General features: G+C 60.4%; 2 protein-coding genes and 1 long non-coding RNA gene across 3 annotated transcripts; 2 read left to right on the forward strand and 1 right to left on the reverse strand.

Moving 5' to 3' along the window:
- The first annotated feature begins 3,841 nt into the window (after positions 1-3,841).
- Positions 3,842-4,345, forward strand: LOC132588195 (uncharacterized). Its single transcript, XR_009556498.1, has 3 exons — positions 3,842-3,935; positions 4,134-4,220; positions 4,306-4,345. It is a non-coding gene; the product is annotated as an uncharacterized LOC132588195 (long non-coding RNA).
- Positions 4,346-5,277: 932 nt separating this feature from the next.
- On the forward strand, positions 5,278-9,208 carry RGS11 (regulator of G protein signaling 11). The gene is made up of 17 exons (XM_060260605.1): positions 5,278-5,343; positions 5,442-5,538; positions 5,640-5,690; positions 5,796-5,902; positions 6,139-6,190; positions 6,272-6,330; positions 6,421-6,497; positions 6,592-6,673; positions 6,817-6,868; positions 7,298-7,356; positions 7,460-7,521; positions 7,802-7,915; positions 8,020-8,135; positions 8,247-8,334; positions 8,480-8,618; positions 8,704-8,786; positions 8,875-9,208. The coding sequence occupies exons 1-17, from the start codon at positions 5,278-5,280 to the stop codon at positions 8,993-8,995; spliced, it is 1,425 nt and encodes a 474-aa protein (XP_060116588.1). The 3' UTR covers positions 8,996-9,208.
- Positions 9,209-10,614: 1,406 nt separating this feature from the next.
- FAM234A (family with sequence similarity 234 member A) lies at positions 10,615-20,769 on the reverse strand. Its single transcript, XM_060260665.1, has 11 exons — positions 20,544-20,769; positions 20,230-20,352; positions 19,924-20,103; positions 17,752-17,882; positions 16,805-16,937; positions 16,574-16,715; positions 16,052-16,195; positions 12,441-12,516; positions 12,132-12,284; positions 11,597-11,699; positions 10,615-11,518 (listed from the first exon to the last, which is right to left on the reverse strand). Exons 1-11 carry the CDS (start codon positions 20,767-20,769, stop codon positions 11,307-11,309), a joined length of 1,623 nt encoding a protein of 540 aa, XP_060116648.1. The 3' UTR covers positions 10,615-11,306.
- Between the last annotated feature and the right edge of the window lie 11 nt (positions 20,770-20,780).

Raw genomic sequence — 20,780 nt, forward strand, 5'->3', positions numbered from 1 at the left:
GTTTTTTCACATGCCGACTTGTACAATGGTCTTTGGAAGGTACTTGGATGAGGAGGATGGAATAAACGATGCTGTTCAAACGGCTGCTGGCTCTCTCTCTCTCTCTCTCTCCTGGCCGGCCCCCAGCTCACCCCCTCCTCCAGACGCAGGGAAGGAACAGCTGGACCAGATCCAGCTCTCTCCCCCACCCCCTGCCAGGAAACATCTGTTCTGTCTCCCCTTGTGCAGGGCAGCTCGCGCAGTAAGAGCAGGGACTTCAGTCAGCATGCAGCGCCCAGATAGAAACCCTGCCAGGACATATGCGTAGCCACCAGATAGGCAGGCAGACAGCAGACGGATGGACGTGCTCTTTGTCAGTGGGTGAGCCCAGGACAGGCTGGTCTCCTCAGCCCTGGCGAGGCCTTGAGCGGGAGGCCTCCGAACAACCCCCAGGTTGTGTTGCAGAGGCAGGTCACTCTCCACTGGCAAGAGAGGCTGTAGGAAACTCCGGCCAACAAGGGCGCAAGTCAGCCTGCGACACACCATCTTTGCAGCTGGAGGCAGAGCGCCAGACAATCGGAGGAAAGGTTTTGGCCAGCCCGGGAGGACGATGCCTCCTTCAGGTGGGCTCTCCCTCCCTCCTCACTCCCCAGCCCACCGAGTTTGACCCTGCCAGCCACAAAGGGCAAAGGTCAGGCTGAGACCCAGCGCACTGCTCCTTGGTGAGGGGCCAGTCCACTCCCCCTTGCACCCCGGAAAGCATCTGCCCTCCCAGAACACCTTGAGCGGGTGCACCCCTTGGGACATGGAAGGTGGGGCGGATGCTGGCCCTTCTGCACTGGGTCTCCCTGGAGGGAGCGGGAGGCAGGCTTGGAAGGTCTGGAGTGGAGAAGAGCCCCACCGAGCTCCTCCCCCACCTTGGATACGGAACCAGAACCTGAGCCGGTTCCACGGAGCCTTGGAGCTCTGGGCATTGTTTGAATTCCTCAACGGCCCGGCTGGCCTGCGGTGGGGAGGGCAGCAGGATGGGCTTGAGTGGTGAGGGGGGGAGCTGGAGGGGGCCCCCTTGGGGGGAGGGAGAGCAGGTGCTGCGCTCCAGCTGTGGCCCAGATGCCAGCAGCGCCCTCCGGGGTGGGGGGGCCTGGGAGTCAGCCTGATGTTCCCTCTCTTGTTCTCGAGCAGAAAGCAAGAGCGCCCCTCTTGAGAGCCAGGTAGGGGCCGTGGGTGGCTTGGGCAAAGGGGGGCAGCAGAGGGTGCTCCAGGGCCGGTCCTGGCCTCTGGCTGACAAGACCCCTGGGCAGCAGCAGGGGGGAGGCTGGAAGGACTCAGCTGGCTTTGTTGCCTGCAGGATGAGGCCAGCCCGCTGCACGCAGTGGCCAGGAGGGGGCACTATGAGGCCGCCTGTCGCATTCTCTCCCGGGGGACGGAGGCCATCGACAGCCAGGTGGGGGGGCCTTGGAGGGTGGTCTCCCCCACACTCTGGGTCAACTGGACCCTTCTCCCTCCAGCCCTCCGCAGCTGGCTGGTGCTGGCAGCTTCTCTCTCTGCCCTGCAGGACGCCAGTGGAAGGAGTCCCCTTTTCTGGGCCACCGAATACCGGCAGGAGAGGCTGGTGGAGCTGCTGCTGGCCCACGGGGCCAACCCAGCGGTGCGGGACAAGGTGAGGGAGTGGCCGGCTGCCCTCCCCCTGCCAGCAGCAGAGCTTGGCTAAGGGGGTGTGTGGCAGAGGCTGACCCCCTTCTCTGGCCCAGCAGTTCCAAGCCTGGGGCAACACAGTGAGGAGGGGTGGGGGTGACTGCCTGCCACCTGGGGCTGGCTGGGGGTGAGGCAAGCCCCAGTGGCCGAGCCTGTTGTGGGGCCCTGCCCCTCATGCACCCAGCCAGCTGCCTGTGGGGGTGGCTCATGGGTGAAGTTGGAGACCGGGCTGGAGCTCCAGTGCTGAGCCCTGGGCTTGGAGTCCCCCCAGAAAGGGAGGGGGCTCTTCTTTGCTCTGGAGCCAGGAGACCTCTGCCCTGCCCTGCCCCGCTTGGGCGGGGGGAGGAATGCAGGAGTTGCCTTGTCCCCAAAACAGCCCCCCCCCCCGGGTTTGAGCATTCTCCTCTGAGGTGGCATCACAACCGCCTGGTATTTCAGTGGCAAGAGACCCTCTACTTCGCAGAAGGTCTCTCTGCCCCCCCCTTTTGTGCCGCCCTGCCAGCGCTTCCCATTTGCCCTCCAGGAAGGGAACCTCTGTCTGCACCGGGCAGCCTTTGGGGGCTGTGCCGCCATTGCCCACATGTTGCTGGAGGCTGGCTCGGACCCAAACGCGCCAAACGACCAGGGAGACTCCCCTCTGCACCTGGCTGCCCGGGAGAGACACCACGAATGCCTTGTGTGAGTGCCACCCCCGCTGTCTTGCTGGGTGGGCCTCGGGCGGAACCCCCTGGGCATCCTTGGGAAGCAGCGCTCCCCACGCCCACCCCAAGGAGGCCACAGGCTTCTGCTCTCGGAGCACGCCGCGTTGGCCTTGCAGCAGGCAGACCAGGAAAGCAAGACAGAACCCTGGGGCCAACCCAGGCAAGGGAAGCAACCCTGAGAAACCACAAGAAGGGACCGCCTGTTTCCCGGGTGATATTTCTCACACGGCTGCCGCTGGGCTTCCCTCACTCCTGGGGGGCCCAGCTCTGCCTCTGTGTCTTGCAGGCTGCTCCTTGCCTATGGGGCTGAGGCCTGCCTGCAGAACAAAGCGGGCCGGACACCCCTGCAGTGGAGTGCCCTTCAGAGCGCCTCCGCTTCCCCCGCCCTGAGCCAGGCGGAGAGAGTCCTCAGCAGGTGAGGGGGGGCTGGCCCTGCTGTGGGGTGGCCCAGGGGGCCTGCAGGGGCCCAGCCAAGCTTTGACTGCTCCCTCCCATCCCTCCCCAGAGACATTTCCCGGGGCTTTGAGCAAGTGCCCATTCCCTGCTTCAACGGGGTGGACGACGCCCCATGTCCCAGCGACTTCCTCTACGTCACGCAAAACATCGTGTCGGAGTCTGTGGCTATCTCCGTGGCAGCTGCTGGCCCAGGCAGGAGTCAGGTCAGAGCAGGGCTGGCCCCAGGGGGCCGCTGTGGGTGTCCGAGGGGGCTGGCGGGCAGCTTGCAGCTCTGCTCTGAGCCCCCCCCTGCAGCATCCGGCTCTGCAGCTCTTTCCTTCGCGGGCTTGCCAAGGAGGGGGGGAAGAGCGCCCATCCCTTCCAGCCCCCCACTGAGCGGAAGCAAGAGGCCTCAGCCCAGAGGGAGCCAAGCAGCCGGTACCCCAAAGGCTTGGAGTCCCATGGAAGAAAGGCAGCCTCGTGCTTTCTGGAGGGCTGGGGGATGTGCCGTGGTCCCCACTGCCCGCTGGGCGGGAGGTCCGGATGGGCTGGCGCGGTGAAGTGGTCCTCCTGGGGCTGCCCTGCAGCTGAACTGGGTGGGCTCTGTAGAGCTGAGTTGGCAACTGTTGATCTGAGGAGACTTTGAGGGAGATCCTATTGTGGGAACCGGGTGGAACTGAGCCCACAGCCGCCCGTCTCTGGCTCTGCAGAATGCCAAGAGGCGGGGCTTGCAATGTGTGGAGGGGGTGGGGGGGAGTGGCAGACAGCCTCACTGTGGGCTAGAGGCCCCCTCCCTCTCAAAAGGTGACCCTCCGGCCTTTGCTTGCAGCACTGCTCCTGCCCCCCCGGAGGCTGCTCCCCCGCCAGCTGCCCTTGTGTCTCGCGCGGCAGGCGGCCCTGGGACACAAGGAGGGTAAGAATGGCAGGCTGGGCATGGTGGCCGGGGGCTGGGGCACCAGGCAGGCTCTCCTCCCTTCCTCTTGTGTTCCAGGATGGCCAACTCCTCCGGCAGGGTGCCAGCAGCTCCTCCTCCTCCCCCTCGGAGATGGGCCTCCTCTTTGAATGCAACGTGCTCTGCTCGTGTGCCAGCTCCTGCTCCAACCGGGTGGTGCAGAGGGGCACCAGGTGATGAGGGCAGCTTCTCCTGCTGCCTCCCTTCCTTGCAGGGGTCAGCCTAGCCCCTTGCCTGGGCTCCTCGCTTGCAGGCACCACCACGCCCCGCCCCCCAGCGGGCCGGCTCTGCAGAGCTGCCAAGAGGAGGGGGGACCCGCACCCCTTTGGACTCGATGCTTCCCAGGCTACAGTGTTCTCTCTTTGGGGCAGGGTTCAGCTGCAGCTCTTCCGGACGCCAGCCAAGGGCTGGGGCGTGCGCACTGCACAGGATGTCCCCCGTGGAGCCTTTCTGTGCCAGTGAGTTGGGGGTGGGGGGGAGGTCCTCTTTGGGGGCCCTTCGAGAGCACGAGGCCCAGCCAGCTCCCCCTCCCCTCTTTGCCAGGTACTTTGGGGAGCTGATTTCCAGCACAGAGGCCGCGGGGCGCAGCCTGGAGAATGCCTACTACTTCGCCCTGGTGAGACTGCTGCTGCCCCCCCCGCCCCCCGCCCAGCACAAGGGGTCTAGGCTCAGCCCCACTGCTGCCATCGTGCCCCCTCTCTTGCAGGACGGCCAGGAGCGCTGCCTTGATGGGCGCTTCTATGGCAACATTGGCCGCTTCCTGAACCACTCCTGCCGGCCCAACCTGGAGGCTGTGCAGGTGTCAGCGGGGCCCGAGGGCCCTGGCATCGCCTTCTTCAGCACCCGGCCCATCCGCGCCGGAGAGGAGCTGGGGTGAGCGAGGGGCTCGGCTGGAAGCAGGGGGGGGGGGCGCAGTGCTGGGAAAGGGGCCCGGGGCGGGCCTGCCTTCGATGGAGGGCTCAACTCCTGGGCGGCCTGTGGGGAAAGTAGAGGCAGCCGGTCTGGGGGGTGGGAGGAGCCAGGTGGGCCGCCCCGCCCCCTCCGCTGCTCCAACCGGGCTTCTCCCCCCGCCCCCCCGCCCCTTGCAGGTTCGACTACGGGGACAAGTTCTGGGAAGTGAAGGCGGGCGAAGGCTGCCGCTGCCTGTGCGGGGCTCCCGCGTGCCGCTACCGCCAGGAGGCCGCTTGCCCGGCGGCGTCGGGGGCTGCTGCGGGCGACGTGGCGTCGGGGCCGGGCGTCGGGGCCGGGCGCCCCCCGCTGCGAGGCTTCGCGCTCAAGTCCAAGCGCAGGACCCCCCTGCAAGGCCCCGCGCGCTCCCGCCGAGCCCCGCCCCTCGCCGAGCAATAAAGTTGGTGCTTCCCACGAGCTGCCGCGCCGCTGGTTCTTGCAAGCTGGAGGGCGACCGCAGGGGGGGGGGAGGGGGAAGCCCCGCCCCTCGGCCGAAGCCCCGCCCCTCGGGAGTCGCTGCCCGGCCGGAGAAGAGGCGCGGAGCGGAGGCAGCCCGAGGCGAGCTCCATGACGGTGCTGGGCGCGCTCCGCTCGGCCGGCGGCCCCCGGCTGCAGCTGCCCTGCCTGGCCAAGGTGGGGGGGGGCGGGGGGAGAGCGGGGGGAGGGGGCGGGGGGGGCGTCTGGCGGGGCCTGACCTTGTCTCCCCCCTGCCGGTGCTGGCGCTGGTGCAGCTGGAGCGCGCCGTGCTGGCCATGCAGGACCCGGACATGGGCGTCAAGCTGCGGCACCAGCGGCTCCTCATCAGCGCCATCCCGCACGCCATGACCGGTGAGCCCCGCCGCGGGACGGGGGGGGGGGGGAGGGGAGGGGGCCCCTCCCTCCCCCCCCCTTCTCACCGCCCGGGGGCGCCGCTGCTCTTCTCCCCGCAGGCAGCGACGTGGTGGAGTGGCTGGGCCAGAAGTACGGCGTGGCCGAGGAGGGTCAGTGGGGGGGGATGGGGGGCGGGAGGGGGGCTGCGGGCGGGGAGGGGCGGGTGTGGCAGGGGCTGCCTCTCTCTCTCTCTCTCTCCCTCCCTCTGGCTGCAGAGGCCTTGCACCTGGGCCAGCTGCTGGTGAAGCACGGCTACGTCTACCCGCTGAAGGACCCCTGCAGCCTGGCCTTGCGGGCCGATGAGACGCCCTACAGGTTCCAGGTAGGCCTCGCCCCGCACACACTCGCTTAACGGAACAGCCACGCAGAATAAACGCCAGAGGTTGGAGAGCCGCAGCACATGAATGGCAGGTGTGGGAGGGAGCGAGTGGAAAGAAAGCAACTTTAAATGCCTTGGCTCCAAGCCAGTGGCTGTGACGCTTCAAGAACCACACAAGATGTGAGGAAGAGGCAGTTTGGCTGGCCCTGTGCCCCACTGGCCCTCTTTCCCCCCTCCAGACGCCGTATTTCTGGATGAGCACCAAGTGGCCCCCCACGGAGCTGGACTATGGTGAGTGCTGTGCGGGGGGCGGGGAAGGAAAGCTCTCCATGCATCTCCTCAAGGACCAACTCTCCCCCCTTCCTGTCGCAGCAATCTACCTGGCGAAGAAGAATATCCGCAAGCAAGGGGACCTTCTGGACCACGAAAAGGCAAGCGGGTGGCCACCTCATCTCACCCCTCCCCCTCCCCGCGTGTGGGACCCTGGCTCAGTCTGCCTGCTGCTCTCCCCCCCCCCCCAGGAAGACTACAGCCAGCTGCACAAGAGGATCAACCACGCGTGGGACTTTGTGGTCATGCAGGCCCGAGAGCAGCTGCGGTGAGCCCACCTGGGCGGCCAGCCAGGATTCAGGGCAGGTGCGGGGGGGGGGGAAGAGGCCCTGATGCTTCCTTCCTCCCCCCCCCCCCACCAGGGCAGCCAAGCAGCGCCGGAGAGGGGACCGCATTGTCATCGAGTACCAGGAGCAAGCCTACTGGCTGGTGAACAGACCTCTGGTAGGTGGGGGGGGGGCTTGCAATCCCCCCCCCCGCCCTGCTTTCCTCACTGCTGAGCCAGGCAGCGAACTCCCGAGATCCTTGGGCAGACTGGCCGGGGGGCAGGTGGGGTCCCTGCTCAGCTCTGTCGTGTTTCCCTGCAGCCGGGGTCGTCGGATGTGATGGAACTGGGGCCGGAAGGAAGGACCCGACACGGTGCCAGGGTGAGCTGGGGAGGGGGCTGTGGAAGGCCTGATTCAGCCCTGGCTCCCCAGCTGCTGGGCTGTGTGTGCCCCTCCTGGGCTGCTGGCTGGCTGGAGACCACTCCGTGGTAGGACTAGTCCTCCCCTCCCCTTCCCTCCTCTCCCAGCCTTTTCTGTGCCCCTCCCTCCCTCCCTCCGCTGCTCCTGAAGAGCACAAGGCTGGCTTGGAGCTGGGCATTTCCTTCCTTCATTCTGCCAGCCCATGCCCCCCCCCCCTCTGGCTGGTGCCAAGGCTGGAAGTCCCAGCGCCCCTCTGGACTCAGCTTGCTTCCTCCTGCAGCTTCCCTGGCCACGCCTTCCCACTGACCCCTGGGCTCTCAATACACCCCCCTGGCGGCTGGGGTGGGAGTCTTCTTCCTTGCCGGAGGGGGCGGGCCTTCAGGGGCTCTTTTGGCCTTTGCTCTCTTCCAGGCGAAGAATGCCGACTATTACAAGCAGGAGGTGAGTGTGGGTGGGTGGGGCCACGTCTGGGCCAGTGGGGAGGGGGCAACTGCCGCCTGCTGTCTGGCCCAAGTGCCCCCCAGCCCCTTTCTCTTGGGTGCAGATCCGCATCTGTTGCGCAGCCATGGGCCGGACCCGGCTCAAGTCTTCCATCTGCTTGGAAGGGTGAGTAAGTCTCCTGGGGCAGGTTGGCTCCTCACCCGCATGGCCTGCAGCCTCCTCTCTGGCCCAGAGGCCAAAGGGTACCTTTCCCAGGCTGGCTGCATCTGCAAGGGCCCTGCGGGGAAGGGAAGCCAGGAAGGAGGCAGGCAGCCTCCTGGGTCTCTCTGCCACCCGGCCTTCCCCAGAGGAGGTGGGCTGTTCGGCAAGCAGACCCACCATCCCTTTGTGCCCTGCCTCTCGGAGGGCAAATGCCCCCTTCCCTGGCCTCTGCCCGTCTCTGCAGGTACATCAAGTTCAACGACCAGTACATGCCCCACGACCCCATCATGTCCGGCTGCCTGCCCAGCAACCCCTGGATCACAGACGACACCACCTACTGGGCCATGAATGCCGCCGCGTGAGTGGCAGGCTCGGGGGTCTCTTGCTGGGAGTGCAGACTCTTTGGGGGGAGGGGGCTCCTGCCTCATGGGCCTGACCCTTTCTCCCCTTGCCTGCCTGCAGGGTCTCTGTGCCCACCAAGCTGCGGGTCGAGCGCTGGAGTTTCAGCTTCCAAGAACTGCTGAATGACCGCCTGGGCCGGGCACAGCTCTTGGAGTTCCTCCAGAAAGAGTTCAGTGGTGAGTGGACCCTGCAGAGGCCGAGAGGAGCAGAGCTCCCCAAATGGGGGAGGGGAGAGGGAGCCAAGCTCAGTCCAGACCACTCCCTGCCTGTCCTTCCACCCCCTGTAGCTGAGAACCTGAGCTTCTGGGAGGCGTGTGAGGCCCTGCGCCACGGGGAGCAGGCATGCATTGCAGAGATGGTGGATTCCATTTACCAGTAAGTGGCTTCACAGTGGTGGATCTTGGGGAGGGGAAGGGCAGTGGCTCTTTCCCTGCTGGACTTGGAGGTCTTGGTGGGGGGAGGACCTCCGTTCCTTTGCTGGCCCCCGCAGCCCTCTTCCTGCCCTGCCCTCCCCCTGCAGGCAGTTCCTGGCCCCCAGTGCCGTCCGCTGGGTCAACATTGACAGCAGGACCATGGAGCGCACTTTGCAGGGCATCAAGAGCCCCCACCGCCACGTGATGGACGATGCTCAAATGCACATCTACATGCTCATGAAAAAGGTGCCAGGGCTGGGAGGGCTGGGGGGGGGGGGTTCCTGAGCAGGAAAGAGGTCGCTGCTGGACTTTGATTGACCCCCCCCGCCAGGACTCCTACCCCCGCTTCCTCAAGTCGGAGGCCTACAAGAACCTGCTGGCGGAGGCCCTGATCCCCCCGGAGACCAAGAAGCGGTGAGTGAGCCAAGAGTGTGGGAGAGGGGGCTGTGGAGAGGAGAAGAGGGGTGCAGCCTAAGCCCCCCCTTCCTTCTCCCTTGGCCAGAGTCTTCCCCTTCATGCGGAAGCCCCGCCACTCCAGCCCCAGCCCGGCTCTGCCCCCTTCTGGGGACGGCGGTGTTGTTGGCGAGAGGAGCAAAGTGGGACTGGAGCCTTTGCTGATGTGAAGCCGATGGCCTGGCCGGAATCCGGACTGGCAACAGCTCAGCACCACCCCCCCACTCTGGAAAGAAGCCTTGTCTGTGCTGGCAAAGGGATGGAAGGCAGACACCCCCCCCCCTCCCCAGACCTTCCTTCTGCCTTGCCTCTTCGCCTCCCCCAGCCCGCTCCCTCCCCCTTCCATTGTCTGACTGGGCAATAAAGCCCTCCTTGGAGCTGAAGGCGTCTGGCTCTTTCTGCTGTCTTCTTTTGGGAGGGGGCAAATGCAGCCTCGCTGCTGATGGGAAGTCCATGGACTGAGATGCCAGCCTGGGGGACTGCCCCCCCTGTGCCTAGCTGTGCCGACCCCAGGATTAGCCTGAGCAGGATCCCAGCATTTTCTCTCCAACCCCCCAGAGCACTTTGGAGGGCATCAGAAGTCTGGGGGGGGGGAGATAAAAGGAGCACTGCAGCTGGCCAGCCTCCCCCCCCCCATGGCAGCCAGTGAGGGAAAGGCAAGCAGTGCTTCATGGGAGTGGGTGGGAGTAGTCAGCCTGCAGTGGGGTGTGCCCCCCCCATCTGCAGTTCCTTCCTGCTGTGCCCATAGTGGCTCTCTCCTCCCCCTCCCTTGCTCGCTTAGGGGATTTTCACAGTGGCAGATTGAGCCTCTGCTACAAGCTGCTGTTGAGAAGGGACTTGCCAGATCAGAAGCAAACCCCACTTAATCTGGGCAGAAGAGGGAGGGGACTGCCCTCCTAAAATCTGGGCTGCGAATGGGCCGGGGGAGGCCGTGAGAGAACATTCAAAATGTCTTGGGGTGGGGGGTGCAAAGGACATGTGTGACGGCTCCTCTGCCCCCCCCTCCCCGGCCTGCCAGGATTTCTGGGGCTCATGGGGGTTTGGAGAGTGGTGCTTAAGAGGCTTAGCAGCTGCAGTGTCCGGGCAGGAACCAGCTGGGAGGGAGGACAGAGGGATGGCTGGGGCTCTGGCACAGCCTCTCTTGCAGCCCTCTTCTGTGAGGGAGGGGCCCAGGGTCACTGCTCCCCTCTGGCTGAGCCCCCCCCCCCAAGAACAGAGGCAGGACCCCCTTGCCTCACCCCTGCCAGGAGCACGGCTGCTCCGAGGGCCTCCCACCCTCCTCTGCTTCTGCTGCAGAGGAAAGAGGGGTCAGCCTGGGGCAGGATGGAGGGGGCCTTCCTCCAGGGCACCTGATTCTTCTGTGCTCTCAGACCATGCCACTGCGTGTGCACCCACACTGCCTCTGTTGCTGCTGGTGAACGGATGCCAGCTCAGCCCTGCAGTCTGCCCGAGAGCCCCCCCCCCATCACTGCTCTTTCAGCTGGAAAGCAAAAGCCTCGCCTCTGCCCTCGATTGGTTGGATCACTGGGGGGGGGGGGGGGGGGCTCCCGCAAAGGCAGGCAGGTGGGAGGGTGGGCTGCGCTTCCAGGTCCGGACTTGCTATTGTGTTTCGATCCTGCCCCAAATGCTGGGCAGCATATGTTGCTGTGTGCTCCTCCTCTGCTTTATCCTCACAACAGCCCTGTGGGGTAGGTGGGACGGAAAGGCTGATGAAAGGGACAACAGGTCACCCAGTTCCTCTGGAGGGCCTCCTCCTGTTCCCACACACACACACACGCCTCCTCTGCTGTCAAGGTCACAATAAAAGGTTTACTGAAACCACAGAACTGTCAGACCAAACTCAGGAATGCTCCAGAAGCAACAACAGGTGGGGAAGAAGGCAGCAGAAAAACTGAAATTAGTCTGCTTAACATCCACAATTAAAGTCAGCATCAATCACGGCCAAACAAGAAAAAGTTCCTTAGCCATTGAAAATGGCCCGGTGTGCCTTGGCCTCGGAGGGGTGGGGGAGGAGGAGGAAGCAAAACAATTCCTCTGGCAACCAGGTCAGATGTGGGGGGGAGCTGCTCCACTGAGTCGTCTGCATTGTTAAAGGTCTGGGGCCAAAGGCAGCCGGCAAAGAAGCCAGGAGATGGCAGCCCAAGGACAAGCCTTGCCCAAGGCAGGTGGGCAGATCCTCCTCCATCAGAGAGAGAGCCACAGGGCAGGGCCTGTGCTTCAGGCTCACCCCTCAGGAAATCTGCCTGTCGGCCACATCTTTCTTGGATGCTTCCAGTGTCAGCCGAGGGAAGGACTGCAGCTTCTTCACCTGTCCCCAACCATAAGGAGCCTCCCTCCCCCCTCCCCAGAGCCGGAAGGTGCGCCCAAGCTCTACGTGGGGAAGGGGGCAGGAGAGCTGAGCAAGAGACTCCTCCTCCCCGCCCACAGGTCCTGGGGACAGCTGCTCCAGAAAGGGTGGGGTGGGGGCGTGTGTGTGCTCGCTCACCGAGGGCTGCGGTATCTCATCCGGAGGAAGCGGTCCCGGACATGCTGTCCTGTGTCCTGAGCCGCCTGGCTCAGCCAGATCACGTGGCTGTTGGCCATATCATCCTTCAGCCTCTGCTTGGACAGCACCACCACGCCAGGACTGCCGCTGGCCTCAGGTCCCGTCAGCAGCACGTAGCAGGCATGGCGGCTCCGCTCAAAGAGCACCGCTGGAATCCAGAGCAAAGGGGGTCAGTGTCGACACTCCCCAGGGCGGGGGGGGGAGCAAGGGGGGCGGGCACACTTACCCTGGAAGGCCACAATGGCCTCAGTGCTGTTGTTCATCCACAGCAGCACACTGGGGAAGGAGGGGTGGAACAGGTAGAGGTTCTGGGGGACCCCTTCTGAGCCCTGGAGAAAGAGAGAGAGTAGAGTTTGAGAAGCCTTTGGCCCCCCAAGCAGTGTCCAAGGCCAGAGCAGAACCAATTCTCTTCCCCTCCCCCCACCCCCCAAGGCTTTGGGGTTTCACTTGCCTGTACAGAAGTCTCATCTAGATGTTCATTTTTAATCTGGCCTTAACCATACATGTTCACTGCAATAATTTTTATGTCATTATACTTTTAAAGAAATAGTCCTTAGCGTTCTTTGTGTGTATATCTACACAGAGAGGGAGAGGAGGGGGGATACCTAAAAACCTCTAAGCCACAGTGCAGTCGAGGCAGGAAGAATGCTGAAGGACCCCCCATCCCCAACAAAAGCAGCTGGAAGGACCCCTGGGCCCATGGCCTGTGGGAGGCTTGGTGAGAGCCCTGGCAGGACCAGGAGGCAGGCTGAGCCACTCACCGTTCTGTTCCTGCCTGGCTGGTAGTCGCCCCAGAAGAGGAAGAAGGACCTGTGATCGGCCGTGAGCAGCGTGGCTGGGCTGGGGGTCCCCACTCCCGAGAGAAAGTCCATCTCCCACTTGATGTTTCCAGAACTGCCCTCCACCACTAGAACCTGTGAAGCAGAAGGAGCATCTGAGGCAGGCCTCACTGGGACCTCATGGCTGTTCCAGCCTGACACTAGAAAGGGGGAGAGGCCCCCGGGATCTGTGTCACAGACAAGAGGCAGAGAGAAGCGCACTGGCCCAAACCCAGCAGCTGCTCCACAAACCTTTTTGTTGGGTGCAACTCTGCTTTCAACTACAATATCAACCTCATCAGAAGTGAAGGATCCAAACACTGGCTCACTGCAAGAGGGACACAAGAAGAGGATACATGTTTGGGGACAGACTCCTCACGGGCTAAGAGAACAGATTCAAAAACCGCTGAAATGGCAGGAAGCAGAGAGTAGGGCTCAATGGGCGGTTCTCCCAATGCAGGGGGGTCCCACAAGGGTCAGCATTGGGGCTGGTACATCTGGAAGTGTGGGGGGGCGAGCAGGGGCGTGGCCAGATCTGCAGCTGGTCCAGGATTATTCAGGATGGTGAAAACAAAGGCAGGCGGTAAAGAGCTGCAGCGCAGGAGGATTTGGATAGGGGGGGCGACAAAGGGAGGTCAGTGTTGATGAGCATAAGGGGAGGCGCACTGGGGCAAAGAACTCCCAACTTCAGCTATAGGCTGCCGGAGACTGAGAGGGGAAAAGATCTTGGGGTTGAAGCGTCAACTCAGAGTGAAGCAGCCAATATTGCAATGCTCCTGTACAAATCTATGGAGCAGCCTCATCTGGAACACAGTTCTGGTTCCCGTATCTCAAAAAGGGGCAGAGGAGGGCAACCAAGACCACGAAGAGGCTGAAGTGCTTCCCTCTGAGGAAGAGCCTGGCAGGACTTCCCCCTTTAGAAAAGAGACAACTGGGGGACAGAAGAACATCAGGGAAGTCATGTTGGATCAGGCCAGTGGCCCCTCCAGTCCAACACTCTGTGTCACATAAGAACATAAGAGAAGCCCTGTTGGATCAGGCCAGTGGCCCCTCCAGTCCAACACTCTGTGTCACATAAGAACATAAGAGAAGCCCTGTTGGATCAGGCCAACGGCCCCTCCAGTCCAACACTCTGTGTCACATAAGAACATAAGAGAAGCCATGTTGGATCAGGCCAGTGGCCCATCCAGTTCAACACTCTGTGTCACATAAGTACATAAGAGAAGCCATGTTGGATCAGGCCAGTGGCCCATCCCGTCCAAAACTCTGTGTCACAGAAGAACATCAGAGAAGCCATGTTGGATCAGGCCAGTGGCCCATCCAGTCCAACACTCTGTGTCACATAAGAGAAGCCATGTTGGATCAGGCCAGTGGCCCCTCCAGTCCAACACTGTCACAGAAGAACATCAGAGAAGCCATGTTGGATCAGGCCAGTGGCCCATCCAGTCCAACACTCTGTGTCACATAAGAGAAGCCATGTTGGATCAGGCCAGTGGCCCATCCAGTCCAACACTCTGTGTCACATAAGAGAAGCCATGTTGGATCAGGCCAGTGGCCCCTCCAGTCCAACACTCTGTGTCACATAAGTACATAAGAGAAGCCATGTTGGATCAGGCCAGTGGCCCCTCCAGTCCAACACTCTGTGTCACAGAAGAACATCAGAGAAGCCATGTTGGATCAGGCCAGTGGCCCATCCCGTCCAAAACTCTGTGTCACAGAAGAACATCAGAGAAGCCATGTTGGATCAGGCCAGTGGCCCATCCAGTCCAACACTCTGTGTCACATAAGAGAAGCCATGTTGGATCAGGCCAGTGGCCCCTCCAGTCCAACACTGTCACAGAAGAACATCAGAGAAGCCATGTTGGATCAGGCCAGTGGCCCATCCAGTCCAACACTCTGTGTCACATAAGAGAAGCCATGTTGGATCAGGCCAGTGGCCCATCCAGTCCAACACTCTGTGTCACATAAGAGAAGCCATGTTGGATCAGGCCAGTGGCCCATCCAGTCCAACACTCTGTGTCACATAAGAGAAGCCATGTTGGATCAGGCCAGTGGCCCCTCCAGTCCAACACTCTGTGTCACATAAGTACATAAGAGAAGCCATGTTGGATCAGGCCAGTGGCCCCTCCAGTCCAACACTCTGTGTCACAGAAGAACATCAGAGAAGCCATGTTGGATCAGGCCAGTGGCCCATCCAGTCCAACACTCTGTGTCACACACAGTAGCAAAAAAAAACAACAACCCTCAGGTACCATCAGGAGGTCCACCAGTGGGGCCAGGACCCCAGAATACCTGCCACTGTGCCTCCCCCCCCAAGCACCAAGAAGACAGAGCATCCCTGCCCCAGAACATGAGCATAAGAGAAGCCATGTTGAATCAGACCAATGGCCCATCCAATCCAACACTCTGTGTCACACAGTGGCCAAAAAACCCAGGTGCCATTAGGAGGTCCGGCAGTGGGGCCAGGACACTAGAAGCCCTCAGAGCATGTTCCCACCCCCACCCCAGCACCAAGAATTCAGAGCATCACTGTGGGGTGTCATAATAGAGGTTTATGAAATGACGCATGGCGCTAAGAGAAGTTCTCCCTCTCCCAACTTACTAGAATTTGAGGGAATCCAATGAAGCTGATGAGCACTACATTCAGGACAGACAAAGGGAAAGACTTGAATTCACAGAGACTCCCAGCAATGATCACTGGAGGGAACCTCCACATTTAGAGGCAGTCAACCTCTGAATCCCAAGAAGCAGCATTGGGAAGGCCTCGCCCTCTGGGCTTTGTCTCTTGGCCCTTCAGAGGGACTGGTTGGCCACTGTGTGAGAAAGGAGGATGGACTAGATGGACCCTCACTGGTCTGATCCAGCAGGGCTCTTCTGATCTTCTTCTCAGGGGAAGGCCTAGGCCTCTCTGCCCTGTTGTTGGCCCTCCAGAGGAACTGGCTGGCCCCTGTGTGAGACAGGAGGCTGGACTTGATGGACCCTCACAGGTCTGACCCAGCAGGGCTCTTCTGATGTTCTTCTCAGGGGAAGGCCTTGGCCTCTCTGCCCTGTTGTTGGCCCTCCAGAGGATCTGGTTGGCCATTGTGTGAGGCAGGAGGCTGGACTAGATGGACCCTCACTGGTCTGATCCAGTAGGGCTCTTTTGATGTTCTTCTCAGGGGAAGGCCTTGGCCTCTGCCCTGTTGTGGGCCCTTCAGAGGAACTGGCTGGCCACCATGTGAGGCAGGAGGCTGGACTAGATGGGCCTTCCCTGGTCTGATCCAGCAGGGCTCTTCTGAGGTTCTTCTCAGGGGAACGCCTCAGCCTCTCTACCCTGTTGTTGACCCTCCAGAGGAACTGGCTAGCCACTGTGTGAGGCTAGAGGGACCCTCCCTGATCTGACCCAGCAGGGCTCTTCTGATACTCTTCTCAGGGGAAGACCTCAGCCTCTCTGCCCTGCTGTTGGGCTTCCAGAGGAACTGGCTGGCCACTGTGTGAGACAGGAGGCTGGACTGGATGGACCCTCACTGGTCTGATCCAGCAGGGCTCTTCTGATACTCTTCTCAGGGGAAGGCCTCAGCCTCTCTGCCCTGTTGTTGGCCCTTCAGAGGAACTGGCTGGCCCCTGTGTGAGACTGGAGGCTGGACTGGATGGGCCTTCCCTGGTCTGACCCAGCAGGGTTCTGCTTTTGTTCAAAATGGTGGGCCTCCCTTTGCCTCCTATCCCTCCCCTCCCCATTGCAACTCAAGATATGCAAAGGGTTGGTGGGGGATTTGCTCATGGGTTGGATGCCGACACGTGACCATTTGGACTTCTAAAGAAAGGACAGCCCAACGGCTTCTCCTCTGCCTCCCTCTCCCCTCCCCCTGCGAGGCCAGCGTTACCTCTGGATGGGGGGAATCACATCATTGCCCCACATGGAGCCCAGGCGTTGTCCATCCAGCAGTTCCAGCGAGGTTGCTCTCAGGAGCAAAATGTCCGTCCCTGACCTACCCGGCACCTTCACCACAGAGCGGATTTCTCCGGAGCTGGAAGTGCAGAGAGAAGCAGCAGATATTGGTCAGCCTCCCACGCTGCCCTTCGTTGTGCAGATGAACTACCTCGAGAGCAAATGAGTGCTGCCTCGGACAGTCGCAAGGGCTCGGGGTGTTCGGGCTGCTGGGCATTCTCTGCTCCTCTCTCCCCTTTGGAGCATTAAGGCCCTTCCTTTCACGGCTTGGCACACACTAATCCTTCCAGGTAATCACCACGAGTGGGAGTGTTGTCACTGAAGACACGATTCGGGGGGAGGGGGATTCCCAGCTGGAGCCCAGTTACATCCTGCGCATTTGCTTGGGACACTCTTTGCCCCTTCTAGCTCCTCCTCCTCTCAGGGCAGGAACCGCAGGAGAAGGCCGGGTGGGTACCTGAGCAAGTGCACGTTGTGTGTGTCGTCATCAATGGCTGTCTGCCACCGGGGGTCCTCCTTCAGGCTGGTCCCTCTATAGTCCTCCAGCCCAGAGGCCCTGCTGTAGAGCTGCTTCACCGAGTAGCCATACAATGCATTTGCTGAGCCAGGGGAAAGGAAGGGGGCGGGATGAGCCAGGCCGTTCCCCTTGGCCTCCCAGCTCTGCCTGGCAGCTCAGCCTCAAACTCACCTGTGTAGAAAAGCACATAGTGGGCCCCCGCCTGGGTGACTTGCATGAGGTGGCCTCGTCTCCCTGGCAGATGCAGGCTTTGGCTGGATCCAATCTCCTCACCTGACTTCCCGGAATAGAAACTGCTCTGAACCTGCAGCACGAACACAGGCATTTGTTAACTGATCCTCTAGGGTTCTTTAAATCGTAACCATATGGAAATTGTTTTATTTGCCTGTTGTAACCCACCCTGAGCCCACTTGCAGCGGTGGGCAGGATAGGCTTTGAATAAACAAATATTTCCCTATCTTGGTGTGTCTTCTTTGCTTTAAACATTACACATATATCAAATTCCTTTTAATGCTGGAACTGTTTTTTGCATTAATGTTTATCACCCTCATGACTGCAAGTTGGTACAGACTGGAGGTGTTTTGAGTGGAGTCCACAAATGACGCCTTGTGATGGCACATGGGGGGGAGGGCTCACCCTGCCTCCTTCAAACAGTAAAGAGTTCAGCAGCACCTTTAAAACTCACAAGTGTGATTGTAGCATAAACTTTGCAGAAACACAGCCCTCTTCGTCAAATGCGTGGAGTATGTAGAAACTAGCCAGAAAGATATAGAATGGGGAGCTATGCTAGGAAAGATATGGAAAGGGGAGGGGGGGAGTGGATGCTGGAAGTGAGCACCGTGTACATGCAAAGCAGTTGCAAAAGTCATGAAAAAGGTAGAATGTGCAACCCAGGCTAAGTGTGACCACTTCCTTCTGCTGATGAATCCGAATGGAATGACACGGCTAAGCCCTCTGGGTGCTGCTGGAGAGGCTTTTTTCTTCCCTCCTCCTGCCTGCCTGGCTGCCTTGACCAGGGCTAGGCAACTTGCCAGGTGAGGGACCAGCAAGGGCTAAGTCCCCCTTCTGGGTTGGCCCAGCCCAGCCTCCCGCCTCATTGCAGCTCCAGCAAGACTCACCTCCTGTCCTGCTGCAGCAAAGACCAGGAGGTCTGACACCCCATCCCCGTTGACATCCGGGATTAGCAGCAAGGGGCTGAGCAGTGTGGAGTTTGAGGGTAGGTTGGCCGTCACCCTCCATACGGTCTTGCCTGCAGAGACAACAGAGGAAGCAACACCAGTTTAGAAAACTCCCGTGAAGGAGAAAGTGGGCTCCATTCTGAGGAGGGAACATGCTCCGATGCCCACCCTTGGCAGCCCGTGCCATGGCAACCAACTTATTGCACTGGGTAAGAGGCCATTCTGATGCTGTTTGTACCCAAACTGTGTGCTAAGTGCACCCAGGGCTCACGTGGGGTGGGGGTCCTGCCACTGGAGATTTTGTGCCGGCGTCCCCTCCCCAGCAGCTGCTCTGCTGCTTCTTGATTTAGGGATATTTTCATGCTTTCTGCTTTGCTTGTAGGAATGGGTGGGATGGTGATCACAGAGCTGGCCATTATGGCATCAGCCTGCCCATAAAATAAGCCCTAACCCAGACAGAGAGACAACGGCTGGGCCTGTCAGTCACAGCCAGACTGCATCTGGTGCAGCCTGCCACTTGGTGGGGGCACTGGGCTGGCTGCTGAGGAAAGCAAAATGCTGGCTCCAAAGAACTTGCTGCTTTTCCCCAGTGAGAAGGAGCCGTTTCCGAAGAAGTACACTTCTGGTCCCTGGATCTCCTCCACAAGGACAGGGCAGAGCTGGTAAAAGTGCAGAGGGTGATTAGGGGGCTGGAGCACCTTCTCTGTGAGGAGAGGCTCAAGAGTCTGCTGGGAAAGAGATCACGGGGGTGGTGGTGGTGGCATGATGTAGGTTTATCAAATTATGCATGGGGAGGAGAGAGGCATCAGAGAAATTTTTCTCTCTCCCCCCAAATTTATTTATTTCTGGAAATTTATAGTCCGTCCTTTCCCATAATGGTCTCGGGGTGGATTCAAACACGTTAAAACAATTAAAAACCAGCAATACAACAATCAATAAATAAACAATAGAACACATGAACAATTAAAACAAATTAAATTAAAACAGTTAAGCCATTAGCTCAGAATTAACTTAAGGCAGCACGGATAGTGTGGACACATAAATTCACAGCTTAGGTGTGAATTAGCTTGAACTCAAGGACATCTAATGAAACGGATGGGCCGTAGGCCCAGGACAGCCAAAAGGAAATACTAATTAACACAGAGAGTGATTACAATGTGGACCATGGCCAGAGAATGTTATGATAGCCACAGGAATAAACAACTTTCAGAGATTAGATAGATTTATGGAGTTTGTCTATCAATAGCTACTAGCCATGGTGACTGAGGGGAACCTCCACATTCAGAGGAATGAAGCATCTGAATCCAAGAGCCAGGAGGCTAAATCAGGGGAAGGCCTCAGCCTCTGTGCCCTCTTGTTGGCCCTCCAGAGGAACTGGTTGGCTGCTGTGTGAGACAGGAGGCTGGACAGATGGACCCTCCCTGGTCTGACCCAGCAGGGCTCTTCTGATGTTCTTCTCAGGAGAAGGCCTCGGCCTCTCTGCTCTGTTGTTGGCTCTCCAGAGGAAATGGCTGGCCATTGTGTGAGGCTGGACTAGATGGACTCTCCCTGGCCTGATCCAGCAGGGCTCTTCTGATGTTCTTATGAAGGCCTCGGCCTCTGTGCGCCTGTTGTTGCCTCTCCAGAATAACTGGCTGGCTGCTGTATGAAATGGGATGCTGGACTAGAGAGACCCTCTCTGGTCTGGTCCAGCAGTGAAAGAGCCCCCTTCAGGCTTGGAGAGCTCACATTCCAAAGAGATCATTGACCCCTCCTTTGGCATACAAACCAGGATTAGCATTGTCAGCCTTTTTCAGCCAGTACTGAGGATAGTTTCCCAAAACTGAAGACTGTCCTAAACGACAGAGCTATTTGCCAGAGATTAAATTGGCCAATTAATTGAAGAACACACAAATGCTTCAGTTAGTTATAAGTAGCGAGGCAGAGAGTTCCTATGATAGGTGGTTTTTTCTAACCACCAGTCCTGCGGAGGATGCTGTTAATGTGCAATGAGTGATTTTTCCCCCCTGCAAGGAGGTTTCTGTCTGCTCTCTGCTGGCATGCCTGAGCCTTGGCCTGGGATCCCCAAGCATTAGATGAAGGGCAGCCAGACATCAGTGCCTCTTTGCATACCTGTCTTCAAGTCAATGGTTGCCAGAGAGGCTGGCTTCCCAGCAACAAGGCAGCCTTGGGAATCGCCATACTCAAAGGAGCAGTCCATGAACTGGAGGTCTTCAGCCACAGGCGCCTCCCAGAGCGTGCTGCCGTTGGTGCCTGAAACAGCTGCGATGAAGGCACAGGGAGATGGGAAGCCTGGGGAAAGAGGAGGACTCTTTGCTTAGTTTAGGACGGCTTTGCTTAGCTTAGGAGTGCAGCAACACTCTTTGCTTAGCTTAGGACGGTCTCTGCTTCACACCCTGCCTCCCCCAGTCCCCTTACCTTCTGCAGAGCAGGACCTGTTTGTGCTGCTGTTGTGAGTGCCATCGGAAGCTCTGAAGGCGAAGAGGATGTCCTGCACTCGGTCCTGGTCGACATCCTGCACTTCCAGGTGTTTGTAGGCTGCTGCAAAGAGAGCCAAGAAGGGCTCAGCCCGGGCCAGAGGAGAAGTCCTGCTCCTTGCGGGGCTGGCTGCTTGTCTGCTGTCAGACTGCTCATGACACGCAGGGCCAGGGGAGTGGCCTCGTGGTGCCCAGCCAATGGAGGCTGCCAGCTGCGAGACCCCCGCCCGCCCCCTCGCCCCCCCACCCACCCACCGGCGCCGGCGAAGGGCGCGCTCCAGGCCCTCTGGGACACGGGCCGCACCGGGCAGGGGATGACGAAGGAGAAGGCGAAGACGACGGCCAGGCAGAGGAAGAGCGAGAGGAAGAAGGCGCCCGTGCGCCACCGCCCCGCCCCGCCGCCCTGGCCCGCCGCCGCCGCCTCCTGCTTCCCCTTCAGCGGGCGGACCTCGGCCTCCGCGCCCTTCTCCTCCTCCGCCATGCCGGCCGGGC

Source organism: Heteronotia binoei, chromosome 20, assembly GCF_032191835.1.
Source record: "Heteronotia binoei isolate CCM8104 ecotype False Entrance Well chromosome 20, APGP_CSIRO_Hbin_v1, whole genome shotgun sequence".
Lineage (NCBI taxonomy): Eukaryota > Metazoa > Chordata > Lepidosauria > Squamata > Gekkonidae > Heteronotia > Heteronotia binoei.

Excerpts from the sequence above, each read along its gene's own strand:
- RGS11 (XM_060260605.1), top strand. The coding sequence starts at position 5,278 with ATGACGGTGCTGGGCGCGCTCCGCTCGGCCGGCGGCCCCCGGCTGCAG. Across the intron at positions 5,344-5,441 it reads AGCTGCCCTGCCTGGCCAAG|CTGGAGCGCGCCGTGCTGGC; the intron begins GTGGGGGGGGGC and ends GCGCTGGTGCAG. Across the intron at positions 5,539-5,639 it reads CATCCCGCACGCCATGACCG|GCAGCGACGTGGTGGAGTGG; the intron begins GTGAGCCCCGCC and ends TTCTCCCCGCAG.
- FAM234A (XM_060260665.1), bottom strand. The coding sequence starts at position 20,769 with ATGGCGGAGGAGGAGAAGGGCGCGGAGGCCGAGGTCCGCCCGCTGAAG. Across the intron at positions 20,104-20,229 it reads CAGGTCCTGCTCTGCAGAAG|GCTTCCCATCTCCCTGTGCC; the intron begins GTAAGGGGACTG and ends CTCTTTCCCCAG. Across the intron at positions 17,883-19,923 it reads AACCATTGACTTGAAGACAG|GCAAGACCGTATGGAGGGTG; the intron begins GTATGCAAAGAG and ends TTGTCTCTGCAG.